This window comes from Drosophila yakuba, chromosome 3L (genome assembly GCF_016746365.2).
Source record: "Drosophila yakuba strain Tai18E2 chromosome 3L, Prin_Dyak_Tai18E2_2.1, whole genome shotgun sequence".
NCBI lineage: Eukaryota > Metazoa > Arthropoda > Insecta > Diptera > Drosophilidae > Drosophila > Drosophila yakuba.
This window is the reverse complement of record NC_052529.2, coordinates 9,342,466-9,358,972: the sequence shown is the minus strand read 5'-3', so window position 1 is coordinate 9,358,972 and position 16,507 is coordinate 9,342,466. Positions and strand designations below refer to the sequence as shown.

General features: G+C 45.6%; 6 protein-coding genes across 10 annotated transcripts in view; 4 read left to right on the top strand and 2 right to left on the bottom strand.

Annotated features, from left to right (window-relative positions):
• Nucleotides 1-1,338: 1,338 nt before the first annotated feature.
• LOC6533486 lies at nt 1,339-2,560 on the top strand. Its single transcript, XM_002094161.3, has 2 exons — nt 1,339-1,464; nt 1,594-2,560. Exons 1-2 carry the CDS (start codon nt 1,441-1,443, stop codon nt 2,449-2,451), a joined length of 882 nt encoding a protein of 293 aa, XP_002094197.1. The 5' UTR covers nt 1,339-1,440; the 3' UTR covers nt 2,452-2,560.
• Nucleotides 2,561-4,046: 1,486 nt separating this feature from the next.
• LOC6533485 lies at nt 4,047-6,207 on the top strand. Its single transcript, XM_015194569.2, has 6 exons — nt 4,047-4,151; nt 4,421-4,603; nt 4,673-4,796; nt 4,865-5,026; nt 5,081-5,214; nt 5,267-6,207. Exons 2-6 carry the CDS (start codon nt 4,541-4,543, stop codon nt 6,086-6,088), a joined length of 1,305 nt encoding a protein of 434 aa, XP_015050055.1. The 5' UTR covers nt 4,047-4,151; nt 4,421-4,540; the 3' UTR covers nt 6,089-6,207.
• Nucleotides 6,159-7,854, bottom strand: LOC6533484 (probable proline--tRNA ligase, mitochondrial). 3 transcript variants are annotated; one of them, XM_002094159.3, is made up of 4 exons: nt 7,657-7,853; nt 7,342-7,593; nt 7,019-7,280; nt 6,159-6,960 (listed from the first exon to the last, which is right to left on the bottom strand). In XM_002094159.3, exons 1-4 carry the CDS (start codon nt 7,747-7,749, stop codon nt 6,191-6,193), a joined length of 1,377 nt encoding a protein of 458 aa, XP_002094195.1. In that variant the 5' UTR covers nt 7,750-7,853; the 3' UTR covers nt 6,159-6,190. The 3 variants fall into 3 exon arrangements, with proteins under 3 accessions (XP_002094195.1, XP_015050053.1, XP_015050054.1); XM_015194567.2 differs by lacking the exon at nt 7,657-7,853 and having other exon boundaries at nt 7,334-7,468; XM_015194568.3 differs by lacking the exon at nt 6,159-6,960 and having other exon boundaries at nt 7,068-7,280; nt 7,334-7,593; nt 7,657-7,854.
• A 971-nt stretch (nt 7,855-8,825) lies between these two features.
• LOC26535332 (snurportin-1) lies at nt 8,826-10,139 on the top strand. The gene has a single exon (XM_015194566.3). The coding sequence runs from the start codon at nt 8,953-8,955 to the stop codon at nt 10,006-10,008; it is 1,056 nt and encodes a 351-aa protein (XP_015050052.1). The 5' UTR covers nt 8,826-8,952; the 3' UTR covers nt 10,009-10,139.
• Nucleotides 10,040-12,255, top strand: LOC6533483. The gene is made up of 3 exons (XM_002094158.4): nt 10,040-10,475; nt 10,536-10,724; nt 10,790-12,255. The coding sequence occupies exons 1-3, from the start codon at nt 10,176-10,178 to the stop codon at nt 11,993-11,995; spliced, it is 1,695 nt and encodes a 564-aa protein (XP_002094194.2). The 5' UTR covers nt 10,040-10,175; the 3' UTR covers nt 11,996-12,255.
• LOC6533478 (regulating synaptic membrane exocytosis protein 2) overlaps nt 12,235-16,507 on the bottom strand; it is a 58,697-nt gene continuing 54,424 nt past the window's right edge. For all 3 annotated transcript variants that reach the window (XM_015194562.3, XM_039374929.2, XM_015194563.3), the window contains 3 exons: nt 15,486-16,237; nt 15,272-15,433; nt 12,235-14,566 (listed from right to left, as the gene is read on the bottom strand). In XM_015194562.3, coding sequence (XP_015050048.1) covers nt 14,375-14,566; nt 15,272-15,433; nt 15,486-16,237 — 1,106 coding nt within the window. In that variant the 3' untranslated portion in view covers nt 12,235-14,374. The remainder of the gene's footprint in view (nt 14,567-15,271; nt 15,434-15,485; nt 16,238-16,507) is intronic.

Here is a 16,507-nt window from a genome sequence, read left to right as displayed (position 1 = left end):
CTCGTGTGGCAGTGAAAGATCATAAGGCTTTGGCTCTATTCTTGTGTGTCAGGGCCATGCTTTGTTTCGTTATTAAATAATAAAAAGATGGATCAGAAAATAGTTGGAAACGTCAGAACTTTGAAGTACCAAGAAATTGCTGACTCAGACAAAGAATTAGAGAACAAATGTGATGAGGTATTACGCACATCCCCCGCCGAGTGTCTGAAAAATGTATAATTAAATTAAAAATTTGTGATTTTTATAACCGCCGAGTATTGAAGTTAATCTGCACTAGAGTTAACCGCCTAAAGCCGCCCATACTCCGGCATAACCAGCCAGATCTTGACTTTCATTCATGATGGCCCGGATTCTGCGTTTTTTTTTTGTTTCATCGCCAGTCTTTCTCCGGCTAATCGAAGGCACAGTAAATGCTTTGCGGTTTTGGGATATGGAGGCAAATCGGTTTGCAGGCGCGTTTCTTTAACAAGTTTTCACCTCAGCATGGACCTTTGTCTCAGCGGAAAATTTTGAAATTAATTTGCACATTTTGCATATCAACTTTGTGCCCCGGTGATCTCATGGCGACCGCTCTAATTATGAAGTGTTAAAGAGGCGCAGTTGTAATTGGTACAAAGTGCAGTCATCCCAGGGATGCAAAAGTATCTCAAAGATACAAACGTACATTCATATTCCCAAAATAGTTTGCGGTTTGTAGAGCGTGTTTTCTTTCTCTGTGCGATTGTTTTGGCCTTTTGAAGTCTTCAGACTAAGCTTGTTTTTATTTTGATCGTCTTCTTGGAAATATAATTTTAGTAAATATATGTTAATTACCGCAATTAAGACAATCAAATTGGATTAAAAAGCGCCACTCTAAGATGTGTTTCTAAAACTCCTGGGTCACAGCATGTAAGTCCTTGGAATATATTTCAACTAATTGAAGTAAACTTGAATCATGAAGGCTCAAAGTATTACCATTAATTTACAATAAGAATTATATTTGGATGCAGATATGATAACTAGATAGAAGGTTTAGGCGACGTATTAATTATAAAAAGTCAATGACTTATCTCTTTTGAAAACTAGTTTCATCTATATACTTATATTTAAGATCTTAGGGATTGATAATTTGAATTTTCCAGCAATTCCAGATTTTTTCTTGCAGTGTCGAATCCGTGGAGCTGGACAACAAACAGAACACGGGCGAATCACAAATAGAATTGGTTTGGTCCCAAACATCGAGGGAGTAGCACGCGCAGTCACCAAAACAAGTTCGGCAAACCAAGCGATTAATGTGCTAACTGAACGATATAATAAAGCTTAGTCGCAACTTTCAGTCGGCCGTTCGGCGGGCGCCGGAAAACTTTAAAAACTCACCGGCCACTGGGCCGTAAACTTATTTCCGATCTGAGCTTGGAGCTGAACACAACCACCCGGACCAAATCAGCAGTAGCAGTGGCCATGAAGTGCTTTTTGCTAACCACCGTGAGTGAAGATCTTCCTAGGCATTTTAGTTATAAATGTAATCAGTTAGATTACAATTCAATTTAATTTAAATCAAGCCGTTATACCGATGAATTTTTCTCATTACTACAATTTCTAACTATCTTTCAGTTGCTGGCGACCCTGGCGGCTTCCTCGTTGGCCGCCCCCTTCGATTTGGGTGACCTCTTCGCGGGCTATCAGCCGTTGGAGAAGCAGGATGTGGTGAAGCGGCAGGTGGAAGCCAATCCCGATGCCGAGCTAAAGCAGGTCTCATTCCACGGTCTGATCGGAGATCTGGAGGACAGTCTGTTCCAGTCCGCCTTGAGTCTGCACCAGGCCAGTGCGCCGGGCAGCGTGGTGGAGGAAGTGAAGCCGGAATCTGAGGAGCACGAGCTGATCAAGCGATCCGATGAGTCCACGCCGGCCACATCAGCCGTCTCGTCCGCGGACGACGGTTTGGCCCGCAAGATTCTGCTGCAGACCACCAGAAAGGTGCCCGATGGGGAGGATGGTCTGCCCGCCCACTTGATAATCGATCATGTGTCCGTGCAGCCACACAATGGCGGTGCCCTGCCACTGATTCCCACCTTCCAGGTGCACCACACCAAGCTGATCTCGGCCACCATCAAGGAGGATTCCAATAGCGACAGCAGCGATGGCAAGCAGACCAAGATAAGCATCACCAAAACATCGATTACGTCCACGGCTCCAATTGAGAGTGTGGAGGAAGCGGTGGCCCTTGCTGGATCTGCGACCAACGCCGAGGAAGCCACCACCAAGCTGGAGACGACCACAAAGGCCGTCGAGAAGGAGGAAGCTGAAAAGAGCTCCACCACCATCTTGACCGTTGTGAGCAGCTCCACTTCCACCACCACCACCACCACCACGGAGGAGCCCATCCAGAAGCTGAAGAAGGACGAGGAGAAGCTGAAGGAGAAGGTGGCCGAGGTGGAGGCCGATCCCGTCATCCTCTCGGCTCGCGTTTAAGCCGGTCGACCTCTGAACCCTCTAGCTGTAAACCTCATCTCCAACTCATCCCGCCACTCGAATATTTATGACACGCCAAGTTCAATTAAAGTCATGTGATCCGATCAGATCCGAAGTTTCTTTATTTGCATTTCCAATTCACACGCTGCGGGAAGTGGAGAACTGGGTGGCCAGATCTACCCGGGGATCTCTGCCAAATTCGAGGCTCTAATTGCTTGGATAAACACAGGCCCTAATGAAGCTAGCGGTTCAACCAGGCATGAACGATTCATACGAAACCTTCCCAGAATCTCCGGTGGGAAAAACATCACAACGTATGCAAATAAATATTTCGTTTTTAAGCAAATAATATATATGTTCTCTTAAAGCGTGTTGCAAACGTGGACTTCAATTGGGTTAATAAAACATTGCCAAATTGTTGGGGCCCCCAACTATCCAATCGATGTGTTTATATTTGGCCCAAAGTGTTAATCAGCTTCATTGCCCGATGACCAATATCATTAGTCAACATATTGCGAATCAATTGTTTGCACTTTGATTAAAAAATTGTGGAGAAAGCGAAATGAGGTTTTGTTTATTGCTGATAAAGTTTAAGTCACAAAGAAAGCACATGGCCAAATACTTTTCAAATCAACGACCCTATATGATCAAATAAACATTGTTAATTACTTAGAATAGATAATATTTCTATGAGAGGTTGTAAATATATAAGTAAGTAATGCACAATTGAAGGGTGTGAATTTATATCGTAGAAGAGTATTATTTTCGTTCTTTATCACATATTTGCAAATTAATTGTTGCCTTTTGTTTGACAATTTTTGAAAAATGGATAAAGGGATAGAACTCTTACAAAAACACATACAAAAACTATTTATACCTATTTTATTTAAATTATGCAGTAATGTTTACAAACCAATTTTCAGAAGCCCTTTATTTTGATAGAAATAATACACACCCTATTATACAGTGGTAGCTCAATAGAATTGCGGGGTGTGAATAAGTTTTATGGGGTTAGCTTTAAATTCCCAGTGGCACCATGTACCAAGGGTAAACAAGGTTTATCAAAACAATTACTGGTGCTTCTTGTTTTCAGGTGCTTCTTTGGGTGCATTGTGAATCAGTTTCGATAAAGAAATCCCCGCCACGCACTCAATCACTTACAACTTATAAAGTACACGAGTCAAAGAGCTGAGTGTCAAATATCAAGTATACGCAGCGTGCGCGTCCGACGTGATAAGTAAGTCACTTGTCGTTCTGATAAACTCGCCATCAGCTGTGAGTTTAACTTTAGTTCCTGCTAACTGGTTGGTAGTTTGTTTGTTTACCAACCTGGGGGCAGGTTCGCCAATATTTGCGTTCTGATATATGTGCCTATGCTCTCCGAATGATAAACCTAAAAGCTCGTTGATAGCGCACTCAATTTGTATTACAAAATGAGCAAGATATTTGCACTCTGCTATTTTGCAATTGCGGGTCACAATCTGGGGTAGTCACCGATCCGTTCTGGCGCTTTTGATAACAGGTGTAACCCTTAAATTCATTAGGTTTATCTTATCGCTTTGGAAGAGCGGAGCATTTGGAGACCCAGAGTCGATGTCCATTCGATGGTAGAGCTCAGTCCAAAGGAGGCAGCCGGCGAACGCGTTTTGCCTTCCATTTTTCACCTCCGAGAAAGCCGCGATTTCGATTCAATTCCAACGGTGAGATAACGATTTGTGATTTGGCGTGAGTGTGTTTCCGATGTTTATGGCCCACATTGCGTATACTTTATTGAAGTGACGACAACGTAATTTCCTTCTGTGACTCATCCCATCGAGAGATAAGTTAGCGGTCCTCAAGTGTGGCAAGGAAAAGACCAGGAATGATTGAGCTATCCTGATTTTATATGCAAAATCCACCCAAAAAACTAATCAAGCTGATTAGATAGACCTCGCAATTGACGAATTGTAATTTCAAATTGAATTTATAGCCCCAAAAGCGTGCGTTGTCTTATCGAGTAGGCAATTGGCTGGCCCAGCGATCACAGGTTGCACAACCCATTACCCGGAATAGCGAATATCCCACGGCGAAGGAATAGCACTCCATCAAGATGGCCGCCATGGGCACTGGATTTTCCAAGTGCTTCATACTCTTCATGGCGATTGTCATACTCGTGAGTGCCATAAAGATTATTCAACATTCCAATTGTGCTAGTCACTAATTTCATGGATATGCATTCCAGGTCCAGGGAGTTGCCTACTTGGGCTTGTCCATCTGGGGCATCACCTTCCGGGAGTGTCCGGATAGCGTTACGGACTTCAGTGAAAATCCCTTCAAGTACGCCATGGAAATTATTTACTTTTCGCGTGAGTATGGGTTTGTTTCAGAGATTCCACAGAACGCTATTGCAACGTTACATACCATTTTGCTACAGAGGAGAGCTGTGGTGATCCAGTGCTGAAGGTGTCTGGAGAACAAGTTCCTTTGACCATGGATTGGCCCAAGTCATATGCCATAACCAACCGGGAGTTCATCTTCATGATAACCTACGCAGTTATTAGCGGACTATGGGTAGCCACTTCGGTGTTGGTAATAAGTGAGTTAACTAAAAACCCATTTAGTTGTTATAATAACTGAAGATCCACTGCAGCCACTTTGTGTAATCGCACCACCAAGCTGATCTCCGGAGTAGTCTATTGGCCCTGGTTCCTATCCGTGCTAGCTGGCAGTGTCCTCGATGTGGTGGCCTCGGTGTATCATGGAATCGACTTAAGTCATACAACGGTACAGTAAACTACGTTCTATTCATCTATAAATTATAATGCTTCCATTTTAGACCATGAAAGATGCACTGGATTACATTGGAGTCACATATAGTGATACTGTTGGCAATATTTGGACCCTAATGGAGCCCTTCGGCGTATACTTCTCCACGCCATCGATTCTGCTACTGTGCCTCACAAGTCGCGCGGGCATCATCTGGCTGCTGAACATCATTGGAGTCAGCTTCTGTCTCTCGTTGTCCGGAATCATGGCGCAGCAGAACGCGAGATCAGACGCCATCAGCAGGAGTCAGGCTCCCACACGACAGCCGACGCCACAGCCTGCGGTGGCATTAGTCCAGCCGGTGGTGGAGGCCACCCTAGTGGAATCTGTTCAGCCTTCGGCACCGCAAGAGAACACTCAATATCCGGAGCAGATCCGACCCAAGCCGCTGCCCATTTTCATTCCCTCGGAGCAGCGTCCGAATTCCCAGCAGTTTACACCCGGAGATCGCACCACTTTGCAGTCCCCTGTGATGGTGCTGCCACCACAAGTTCCCCAGCAGAGAGATGTGGTCACTCCGCAGCCTGACATCAACACCTATCGCACCACCGAGGCTCATCCCGACCTCCTCAACTATCCACCTTCGGAACCACCAACGCCACGTGCTCCTTCGCCGGCTGTCCAACAACTGGCGGTGACGTCGCCCCTAAACAATCGCTACAGCGAGATATATCCCGCTCCAGTGAATCCCCGCGTTAGCGAGGAGCTGCGCAACCAGATGCCTTGGTCGTACACCAGCATGGTGACTAAGCCACCACCGCCGCCACGCAAGCCCCAGCTACAAGTGCAGATCTACCCACAGATTCCGGAACCTGATTATGCGGATCACTAGTCATTATCGTGGTGAACGCTGCTCGGAGTTGATTTGCGCTTAATCAGTCTGGATGCGCGGTTGTAAAAAGTTGTGTGTTATTGTTACCTTTATTGCATAAAGCTAAAGCTGATGGCCAACTGATCGTCTTTTACTTTCTTCATTGTCCGGCTGAAAACATCCCAGTATTAGACTTTTCTTATACTGACTATGTTCTGCCACCAGTTTTAGAGTTTCACTTAAATCGAGCTCAAGAGTTTCCCCTTTGCTGGTGTGCACTTCCAGCTTGGGGGAGTCCTGACGGATTGCTTTTGCTCCCACCACAATGATTAGCGGATGTCCGAGACGCTTGGCTTCCAGCAAACGTTTGCCGATTGTCAGCTCCTTGCGATCATCATGCAGCAACTCCTGGTGTCCGCAAATCTCTCCTACATTTAGTACAAGTTCATTCTCTATCATCTCCGCTTCCGACTGCTCCTTGCTGCCTTGCTTGGGTCCTATTAAACACACATCGTAAGGCGCTAGGAGCTTTGGCCAATGAAGTTCGTGGTCGGATGAGAGCACTTCCAGAGCGGCAGCAATAACCCTAGTGATGCCAATGCCATAGCAGCCCATGACCAGTGATTGCGGCTTGCCTTTGGTGTTGAGAAAGGTGGCGCCCAAGGGTTTGGAGTACTTGTCACCCAACAGAAAGGTGTGAGCCACCTCCACTCCTCGTACTTCCTTCAAATCCGTGCTGTTACAACTCGGGCAGCTAGCTGGGGTCTTTACAACTTCAGTGTTGCCAGCAAAGCCGCAGGAGCTGCACTGCAGCAGGTTGTCCTCGCCCACGGCCGATACGTAATGGTACTCGTGTGACACACTGCCACCCATCATGCCAGTATCAGCATTAACTGGCAAAGAGTTTTACATAAATAATGTGTTTTGTTTTCAGAACGGAAAGTTACGTACCCTTAACAAAAGGAACCTCCAGCTGTTTGAACAACCTATCGTAGGCAGCATTAACTACTGAGTACGTTTCCCTGGCTGTTTCCTCGCAGACATCAAAGGAGTACATGTCCTTCATCAGGAATTCCTTGGCTCGCATCAAGCCAAATCTAGTCTTAAGCTCATCCCTGAACTTGGGACCAATTTGGAAGAGCCTCAATGGCAACTGGCGATAGGAAATGGGTGAGGTGCTGGCCAACATGGCAGTGACTGCCTCCTCGTGGGTCTAACGAATGAAATAAGTGTTTATTTGAATGGGGAATGAAGAAATCTGCTCACTCTCTCACTGGACTCATGAGGAACTGCTTGCCGCTGCGATCCCGCACCATGTAGAACTCGGATATGTCGCCTTCCAGTCGCCCAGTCTTCCTCCAAAGTGCCGTGGGCGTCAGGATGGGCAGGGTGATCTTCTGCCCACCAGCCAAAAGCATGTTGCTCTGCACCAGGTCAATGAACTTGTCCACCGATCGCTGCGCCATGGGCATTATCTGGTAGGTGCCATTGCTTCCCGATTTCACCAATCCCAGTTCTGTGAGCAGCTGCAATGATACCAAAATTTTAATAACAACTTCTTTCGTAACACCTTGAAAGTGGAATTCTACCTTTTGACTGCGGGACAGTTGCTCCGTTTGCTTAACCACCGCATTTTTGGGTGTGATCAGGGCTGGGCAGAAAATTCTGGAGGCCTTATTCATGTTTTGTACTTAATTTAAAGAGTTTAATGCTGTTTTTCCATAAAAAGGCCGGTAAAGTAAGTGCAAAACAACAATGCGAATTGCCAGTGTGACCAGCAATGAGTTATCAAAATACCGCATATATGATAATGAGAAACTACATACAGTGCACACCCGTTGTACCTGATATTTGTCCCTTTTTATTGTATTATTTTACAATTTTTGGCAGGCTGTTCATTATCCCGCTGAAACAACTTCTTCAATTAACATAAATTATATTTTTTTTCACATTTTTTGCAATTTTTAATGATGATTTTGGATTTTGGCCGAAAATCGTTTTTCTGGTTTTTGCGACTATAAATATTAGTATTTTCATCACAGCATTCGAAATATTGATCCGAATATGGAATGCCATACCTCGTTAAGTTCGTAATTAAATTTCCAATCGAACTGTGTTTTCAAAAAAAAATAAAATTTTTTTTACCTTTTTTGCATTTTTTGATGATGATTTTTGATTTTTGCCGAAAATCGATTTTCTGTGTTTTTGCGGCTATAAATATCAGTATTTTGATCAGAACATAAAAAATATATCTCCAAATATGGAATGTCATACCTCGTTGAGTTCGTAATTAAATTTCCAATCGAACTGTGTTTTCAAAAAAAAATTTAATTTTTTTAAAATTTTTTGCAATTTTTGATGATGATTTTGAATATTGGCCGAAAATCGTTTTTATGGTTTTTGCGACTATAAATATTAGTATTTTCATCACAGAATTCGAAATATTGGTCCGAATATGGAATGTCATACCTCGTTGAGTTCGTAATTAAATTTCCAATCGAACTGTGTTTTCAAAAAAAAATTTAATTTTTTTAAAATTTTTTGCAATTTTTGATGATGATTTTGAATATTGGCCGAAAATCGTTTTTATGGTTTTTGCGACTATAAATATTAGTATTTTCATCACAGCATTCGAAATATTGGTCCGAATATGGAATGTCATACCTCGTTGAGTTCGTAATTAAATTTCCAATTGAACTGTGTTTTCAAAAAAAAATTTAGTTTTTTTCACTTATTTTTGCAATTTTGGATGATGACAAAATTGACGAGATGACAACTGAGATTGTGTTGGATCGTTTTTTTTAACTGTACGGCATACTTTGTCGTTCGCGATAAGGTCACACTGCATTCCAGCCGGCACATTGTTTTGATTAACTTCCTTCGATATGGACTCGAGTTTTCAGGAGCTGTACAAGAAGGGCCTGGATATTGGTGAGCAGCAGAAGCAGCGCCAAAAGGAGCTTCTAAAGCAGCAGAAACTGCGCCGGCAGCAGGAACAGGATGACTCACGTCCGCTGCAAAAGCCCGGGAAAACGGCGCCAAAGAAGAAAAACGGAAGACGATCTGGTCACCAAAAAGGCATACCATACAGACCACAACTTTCGGAGTGGCTGCGACACAAGCCCGAGGATCTTAGTGAGTGGCTACTGGTTCCGTGTCCTGCGGGCAAAAGGTGCCTGGTGGTGGCTAGCAGGGGTATCACCAAGGCGTACTCCAAAGGCGGCTGGATGTTCATGGATTGGCGATCTTCGCTGCCCGGCGACTGGCAGCTGCAAAAGGGCCAAACAATACTGGATTGCGTGTACGTTGAGGATGCGGACACCTTTTATGTGCTGGATGCCATAGCATTTGGTCAACAGGACTTGCAGGAGTGCGAGGCATCCTTTCGCTTCTACTGGCTGCGCGCTCGATTCGAGGAGAATGATTATGCCAAGATAAGCGAGCACAACGAAAAGAAATTTAAGCTCCTGGATCACTTCGACTTCGAGGACACCTCTGCTGTGGAGCAGGCTCTGCACAAGTATCCCATTTTCCCGGAGAACAAGCCAGTGCTAGATGGCTTCCTATTTTACCACAAAGAGGCTAGTTATGTGTGCCGCGAAACTCCCTTAGTATGCTGGCTGTTTCCATTTATGATGCAGGATGTCCTGGGCTTGCCCGTCAGTAAGAGCTATGAGGCCCCCGAGGACTACCAACCCAGCCATGTGTTGCAATACATGGATACGTTTGACCGAAAGCTGGCAGAGCACAGAAAGACTCTTAAGGAGCAGAAAAAGAGAGTCAACGAACAGGAACAAGCTCCACACACCATGGAGCCGGATGAGGATGTCGAAAGCGATGAGTACGATAGCCTTAAGCGAGTACTGGATCAACAGCGACGTCTGGAGATGGGTGAATTCGACATGGACTGCGCGGAGCCGCCATCAGCTGATGGCTGCTAGGCCAAATGGGCAGCGGTGTGGGGGTGGCTTTTCTGCGCAGGCGTTTTGAAAACGCGGCCCTGGACAAATAGCCTCAGCTCGCGCCCAGGAAAATCAGAAAACCCAGATTGCGGCCAGCCCAACAGCAACTAAACTTATTGAAATTGTTAAAAAATATCTAACCAAACATGGTCATTCAGCGAAGTTGGAAAATACCCACTGATGTGGGCGGTTCCTTAAATAGCAGCACCTCATCAGCAAACGAGGTGCAGCAGCGTTCGTCCCCGGGCATGCAGCTGCAGGCAGCCAACTCCTCCTCAGATGACTCCGATTGCTCTAATCAAACCACACATTCGATGGACACACGGGTGGCCAGTCCGGTTGAGGGTGGCAGAAAGCAGACAGAGAAGGATGTGGCACCTGAAAGCAACACAATCACCTTGTCCCTGCTGGGCGAATCCACCTCTTCCGATGCAGAGTCCTCGCAGGTGAAAAAACAAGCCTATTTATCTGTGCAAGCGAGTAGTTAATATATATTGTCCTCACAGAAATATGTAACCACACCAGACATGGCCGAGAACATGTTACAACGCATTCGCCAACGACTCGGTGGTTCCCACAATATGGAAAGTGGCGGCAGTGCTGAATCCGCCATGAGAGCCTTAGAACTTTTGAGAATCAGTGTACAGCAAGCTTTTGATGCGGAGGTCAATGAGCTAATTAAAAAATATATGCAAGTAGGTGTAATAGTCATTTTGGTATTGCAGCCCATTTCTGATCCGTCTTTCTTAAATTGATCCAGAACTACTTTAAGCCCGCTTTTGGCAACATCAAGGAGAACCTGGGCCAGCATTCTGTTAATGAGGAAACGCTTCAGAAGATGTCCTCGTGCGCTTTATTGGAGAATGCGAAGGCTCAGTACACGAACTTCGTGCGCCAGCATCGTTTGGTTGCAAACGCCACGGATCCCCAGCGTTTGGCTCTCAAACGCTCAGCTAAACAGGATCTCAATCCAATTAGTAAAGTGTTTACTGGAACCGTGAGCTTTGTGCCAAACAAACCCATGCCCTGCACGGCGACTACATCCAACCAGTTGCCAGCCCAGACCCAAAACCCTGCGGCGCAGCCTCTTTTGCTTCCTCAACCAGAGTTGCAAACAGTTCAGCCTTTGCAGCAGCAACAGGAACAAACACAAACGCAAAACCAACAGCAACCGCAGCATCGCTCTTCGGTGACTCCACTGGTGGGTGGCACTCTGCCCACTCCTGTGCGCCGGCAGATATTCTGGAACACCGCGCAGATCTCGACTACCACCAAGTTCGTGTTGGATGTGCAGGCCAACCTAGCGTTTGGTTTTGGCACCGACGGTAAGGAACGATTGGCCAGCAAGCATCCCGAATTGATACGCTACCTGCCGGATGGCGAGGACAGGGAGTGGTTGGCCACCCGTGGGATTATTCCCGCCGAGAATCGCAGCTCACGGTTTTTGTTTCTCATCTACGATGAAGTGTGCCGGCTGCAGCAAACACACGAGCTGTATCGGCACAAAACCAACATAGATCTCAGCATGATGCTTACCTTTAGCGTCACCGATGCCATGATACACAAGATGCGGCTCTTCTTCGTGGACCTGAACATCAAGAGCCGCGGACTTATAACAAACTCGTATATTTTGCCCAACCAGCAGCAGTCGGGGAATACCAACAACAGTCATTTAAGAAATGCTCTTCTCCAGGGTGTCTCAGCTCAGCAAAGCTCAGCGGTAACAACGCCACCGTCTGATGAAGCTGCGCTGAAGGAGCTCCCGGCTGCATCACCCACTCCTTGTTTGCAGGGTCAGGTGGTGGGCAGCACGACAACGCCGTTGAAGACCAAGCTGGCTGCCAGTTCAACGCTCAGCTCCTCGCATGCCACTCTTACGGCCTTGCTGAACAACGGGGGAGCTGTTGTAGGAGCAACTCCACCAGGGAACTCCACTTCCAGCACCATCGCCAAATTTAGAAATTAATTAATGTAGATGCGCATAATTCCTTTGCTTGTTTGTTACCAATTACAATCGGCGTATTTTAGGTAGCTGATTAAATGCAATTCAATGTATTTCTTCTGTGTATATGAGTTTGAAAGCAATTCAAAGAAATTCTGTAGTGCTAAGTTATTTGCTTTCAACTGCGAAAGGCGGACCATAATTTTGCTGTCTAATATTTAGTCATATCCAACCTAGAATTGTAATAAAGGAAACTACCAGAGTAATAGACAACTTCAAATAAATATTTGATGTTTATTGAAACTCAATTTGATATACATATAGTGTGGGTCTCTTTTGGTTTTTCTACAGTTTTGTTAAACATAATAGTATATATATAATATGCACGTTCATATTCATATAGTTCACATTTTTGTATATTGTTTTACATAGTGTACGCAGGTAATGGCTAAGTTATTCATTAACAAGTAGTGGATTTGTATTCTTATAAGCCTTGCTACAGCCCTCTCGGCACTTTTGAAGCGCAATCCTCCCCAGTTTCCAGCCCAACGCTACACGCTGATATGGTGTTATTTTTACAGATTTTCAAAGTACTCGATACCCAAATCCGGTCAAGTACGATAAGTAGTAATAGTAGTCGTAGATTAGAGTAAGTAGAAAAGACGAAAAATACCTAAGAGTAGTTGATACAGCGCACTGTGCCGAATTCAGAACATTAATAAGTAGTTTTAATTTTGAGATAGCACAACCATTTTAGTTTTCGTTACCCAACTAGGTATATCAAACAACAGCCAGATTGTGAATAGTAATTAGCCAACCGAAGAAACACAGGAATATATACGAGTATATATGTATATATATTTTACCCTGACTACCTTGACAGCTACCAAGTACTTACAAGATACAACAATGGGTTATCTGGTACTAAGTATTCCTCTTTGGGTCTTTAAAGCAACATCTAACAATAAGGAAGGCCCGCGGCTGCCCTTGAACAGATACAGATACAGATACATACAGATACAGATACACGTACCATACGAGTATAGTTGCTGTTACGATTAAGGAGAGCTTAAGGACATTTGAGCCACCGCAACAACTGACGGTAAAAAGTGTTCGGACCGTAAAAGTTCCACAAATTGTTTGCAGTTTAAGTACTCTAGGTAGTAAGACTGAAGTGTAGGCGTTGTATAAATAAATCTAATGTGTTTTTGTAAGTAACCTTAGTTTGAAACTCCAAGTCGCTAGGCTGAACGCTGATTAGATATTAGATTTATACACAAGTTCCGAAAATGTAAATTTTTCACTTTTCACTACACGAGATTGTCCTGTTTGAGTGGCTGAAGCGTCGGGAGAGTTTGAAGAACAGGAGAACAGGTGATATCTTTAATCTTCAACCATGCTGTTGTGTTGTGTTGCCACCAATGCCCTATCATAAAATGACTACAGTAAATTCGTCTTAATCACGCTTTAATCGCACTCAATTCTCTCGCACCCACACACAAGCACACACCCATAAAGATTGTCGATTTAAACTAGTTTCCGTTTGTTTTGTCTCACCATTTTGCGATATTACTAGACATTCAGAGATGTGCAGAGATTCAGATTCACAGATATTCATAGCTAGAGATCCTCAGTTGTCCAGATATTCGGACCTCCAGTTCGCGGAGCAGTTGAAACCTTGGCGGGGTTATCAGCTGTACAGATAGTTGGGGCTAGCCTACTTGGTTTTGGGGTTTTGTTCTGCGAAACACTTAATTAACACTTAATCGGATAAATATGCATTTGTCAGCTACCAAGCTTTAAATCCCTCTCTGTGGGCGGATGATCCACCCACTTCGTTGCCTCAAAGTTTCGACATTATTGTTTTGGTGCCCGTTTCGTTTCCATTTTTTATACCCACATATCATCATATCCACATATCCATATGTCCACTTCCATACAAATGCGAACAACATTAAACTTTCGCAAACACAACAAGCAAAAATATATAAACGCGAGTAAATATGCCTCTGGTACTGCGATTCCTCAATTATTGTGCTGTCTGCTATGGGTACTCGTATTCCCCATCCTGGTGCTGTGCATCCTGGTGCATCCTGGTGCATCCTGGTGCATCCTATCTGTGTACCCTACTTACAAAGCTCTCTCACCACGAATAAAGTATTTAGTGTAACATAACCCGACCCGATTGCACCTGCCAGCCTAAAATGCTAAGCTCATTTAACTATGACTAATACATACAGGGTTAGGGGTTAGGGGTTTAGGGATATTTTGGGTAACAATTTATGCGTATATGGTGTCCATAACTTAGGCGCTAACAAATTGAGCTTGCAGTGGCACTCCGATTACGTCCGACTCCAGGCGATTCCGGCACTGCATGTGGACTGCGACTACCGGGTTGTTCGGTCAGGGAGAGTTGTCCGAGTCGGAGCCTCCGTAGCTGTGCATCGGGAACAGCGGATACCATCCATTGATCGGCTGGCCAATGCTCAGCTTGTCCAGGTTCACCTCCGTGCCGCCCAGTCCCTGGTTGTGCTCGAAGCCCACGCACCGCTGCCACACCATGATGACGATGTTGCGGCCAAAGACGTCCGAGCTCTGCGGTTGCATGGAGATTCGTTATCGTTACGGGTTACTCGTTTGGGTAATTACATGGCTTCCAATAAAAATATGGCCCACCCGCAGTGCCTTAACCCTCTGCTTGCCCACTGAACTTCAGTTATGTCGTTTGTAAAAATAAATTTTAACTCTTAAGCAAAAGAGAACGCTATAGTCAACTATCAGATAGTTGTTACTTAACTGGTAAAAATGCGAACGAGAAATGTCAACATATTTCGATGAAAATTGGGAAAAACGGACAGACGAACGTGATGAAGTGATCCTGGTCAAGATTATATATATATATATACGCTCCTTCTACCAGTTAGATACTTTTCAACGAATCTAGAACATCCCTTTGCTCTAACGGATATAAAACGATATTTATTTTTATCAAAAGATTTTGATGACTCCTAATGAAGGGCTCTCATTCCTCGTAACAGGTGTTTAAAGCAAAACGAGGACATGGGCTAGCAGAGGGTTAAGGCTGGGCCACCTATCTGCCACCCGCTGGGCGCGGAAATTGGGCTCGTCGATGCTGCGCGGCCAGTGGCCATTAATCGCATTACAATGCTGGTGGCAGGTAATAACATCCGGACGTGGCCGTGGTCAGTATCAGGATGGCGGAGTGCTGGCTGCTCGTCAGCATCATCATCGTCACCTGGCAGTTGGCAGGTGCATTACAACAATGGGCCATTTGCTCACCTGGTACTTAATGGTTTGGCGGTAGAGGGGCTCCGCCGCGTGGCGCACCACGCGCGTCTTCTTCTTGTGGCGCAGACGGTCCCCGTCCTTGATGTAGCACTTCACGTATGTATCCGGCGGAGTCTCGCAGTCCTCGTTGACAATGTTACGGGCGCAGATTAGCTGCAAACGAGGTACAGTAACTTCTAACTCTTAGGTCTGTACATCCACCTACCTCCACCTCCACGTTGCCCTTGATCTTCAGGAAACCCATCTTCAGTTCGCCGTACCTCGCGGTGGTCAGGCGGTAACCCTTGGGATGGATCTGCGAGGGGCCGAGCTTCAGGCCATAGCTGGACTCGCCACCCGTGAGGGGGCATATGTTGACATAGCTGCCGCTGAGGGTCTTGCACACGGACTGCTTCCGCTGCGGACTATCTGCTCCGGGGCTATTCACAGCCAAGCCCACTCCGCTCCTCTGATAGACGCTGCCCTTGCGGGTGGGCGTGCCGAGGGGCGGGGTCTCGGTGACCTTGGCCACATACACGCTGCCCTTGCGCTGCAAGGTGGTGGTGGTGGTCGCTGGAGGCGATGCCTGCGACTCGTCCAGCTGGAACACGCTGCTCTTGCGCTGCTGCAGCGGATTGGTGGCCAGCAGTTGACCCTGTCGCTGCGTGTCCTGGGCCACATTGGACGCGGATGCGGCCTGCTTGAGCCGGGAGAGCACCTGCTTGGGACTCTGCGGCGGCAACACGCTGCCCGATCCCTTCCAGCGCGGCCTGTAACGCTTATCCTCGTCTTCGGACGGCGGACTGGTGTCGGCATTGCCCACTCCCATGGGCAGCTGCTGCTGCAGGTATTGCTGCTGCTGCTGCTGCAACTGCAACTGCTGCAGCTGCTGCAACTGCTGCTGATGCTGCTGCGACAAATCCAAGACGGAACTCTTGCGGCTACTCGGTCCGCTCGGCAATCCAACGCGACTGGCACCTGTTCAGTTGGAAATCTTATGTTAGATTATTCGCCTACGTAATCTTCTTCAGCTTTCAACTCAACTCAATGTATCAAGTAATACCGACAGTGATGGGAAAACTACGAACTACTAAGAGGCTAAGACAAACTACCAGCTAAGATCACGAACACATGTTACTTAAGACCTGGTAAAGGACCTCATGCAGCTTAAAGTATTCTGTCTAATATATTATAAAAATTTCAAAACTTTATTAATCAGTAAAGAGTACCGGAAATGTATGACTTAAA

What these genes read in the sequence shown, in the direction of transcription:
- LOC6533485 (XM_015194569.2), top strand. Translation starts at nt 4,541, where the DNA reads ATGGCCGCCATGGGCACTGGATTTTCCAAGTGCTTCATACTCTTCATG. An exon ending in TCATGGCGATTGTCATACTC is followed by an intron (nt 4,604 to 4,672) that starts GTGAGTGCCATA and finishes TATGCATTCCAG; the next exon opens with GTCCAGGGAGTTGCCTACTT. An exon ending in TCGACTTAAGTCATACAACG is followed by an intron (nt 5,215 to 5,266) that starts GTACAGTAAACT and finishes CTTCCATTTTAG; the next exon opens with ACCATGAAAGATGCACTGGA.
- LOC26535332 (XM_015194566.3), top strand. Translation starts at nt 8,953, where the DNA reads ATGGACTCGAGTTTTCAGGAGCTGTACAAGAAGGGCCTGGATATTGGT.
- LOC6533486 (XM_002094161.3), top strand. Translation starts at nt 1,441, where the DNA reads ATGAAGTGCTTTTTGCTAACCACC. An exon ending in AGTGCTTTTTGCTAACCACC is followed by an intron (nt 1,465 to 1,593) that starts GTGAGTGAAGAT and finishes ACTATCTTTCAG; the next exon opens with TTGCTGGCGACCCTGGCGGC.
- LOC6533483 (XM_002094158.4), top strand. Translation starts at nt 10,176, where the DNA reads ATGGTCATTCAGCGAAGTTGGAAAATACCCACTGATGTGGGCGGTTCC. An exon ending in CCGATGCAGAGTCCTCGCAG is followed by an intron (nt 10,476 to 10,535) that starts GTGAAAAAACAA and finishes TTGTCCTCACAG; the next exon opens with AAATATGTAACCACACCAGA. An exon ending in TAATTAAAAAATATATGCAA is followed by an intron (nt 10,725 to 10,789) that starts GTAGGTGTAATA and finishes AAATTGATCCAG; the next exon opens with AACTACTTTAAGCCCGCTTT.
- LOC6533484 (XM_002094159.3), bottom strand. Translation starts at nt 7,749, where the DNA reads ATGAATAAGGCCTCCAGAATTTTCTGCCCAGCCCTGATCACACCCAAA. An exon ending in AGCAGTTCCTCATGAGTCCA is followed by an intron (nt 7,281 to 7,341) that starts GTGAGAGAGTGA and finishes TTCATTCGTTAG; the next exon opens with ACCCACGAGGAGGCAGTCAC. An exon ending in GGAGGTTCCTTTTGTTAAGG is followed by an intron (nt 6,961 to 7,018) that starts GTACGTAACTTT and finishes ACTCTTTGCCAG; the next exon opens with TTAATGCTGATACTGGCATG.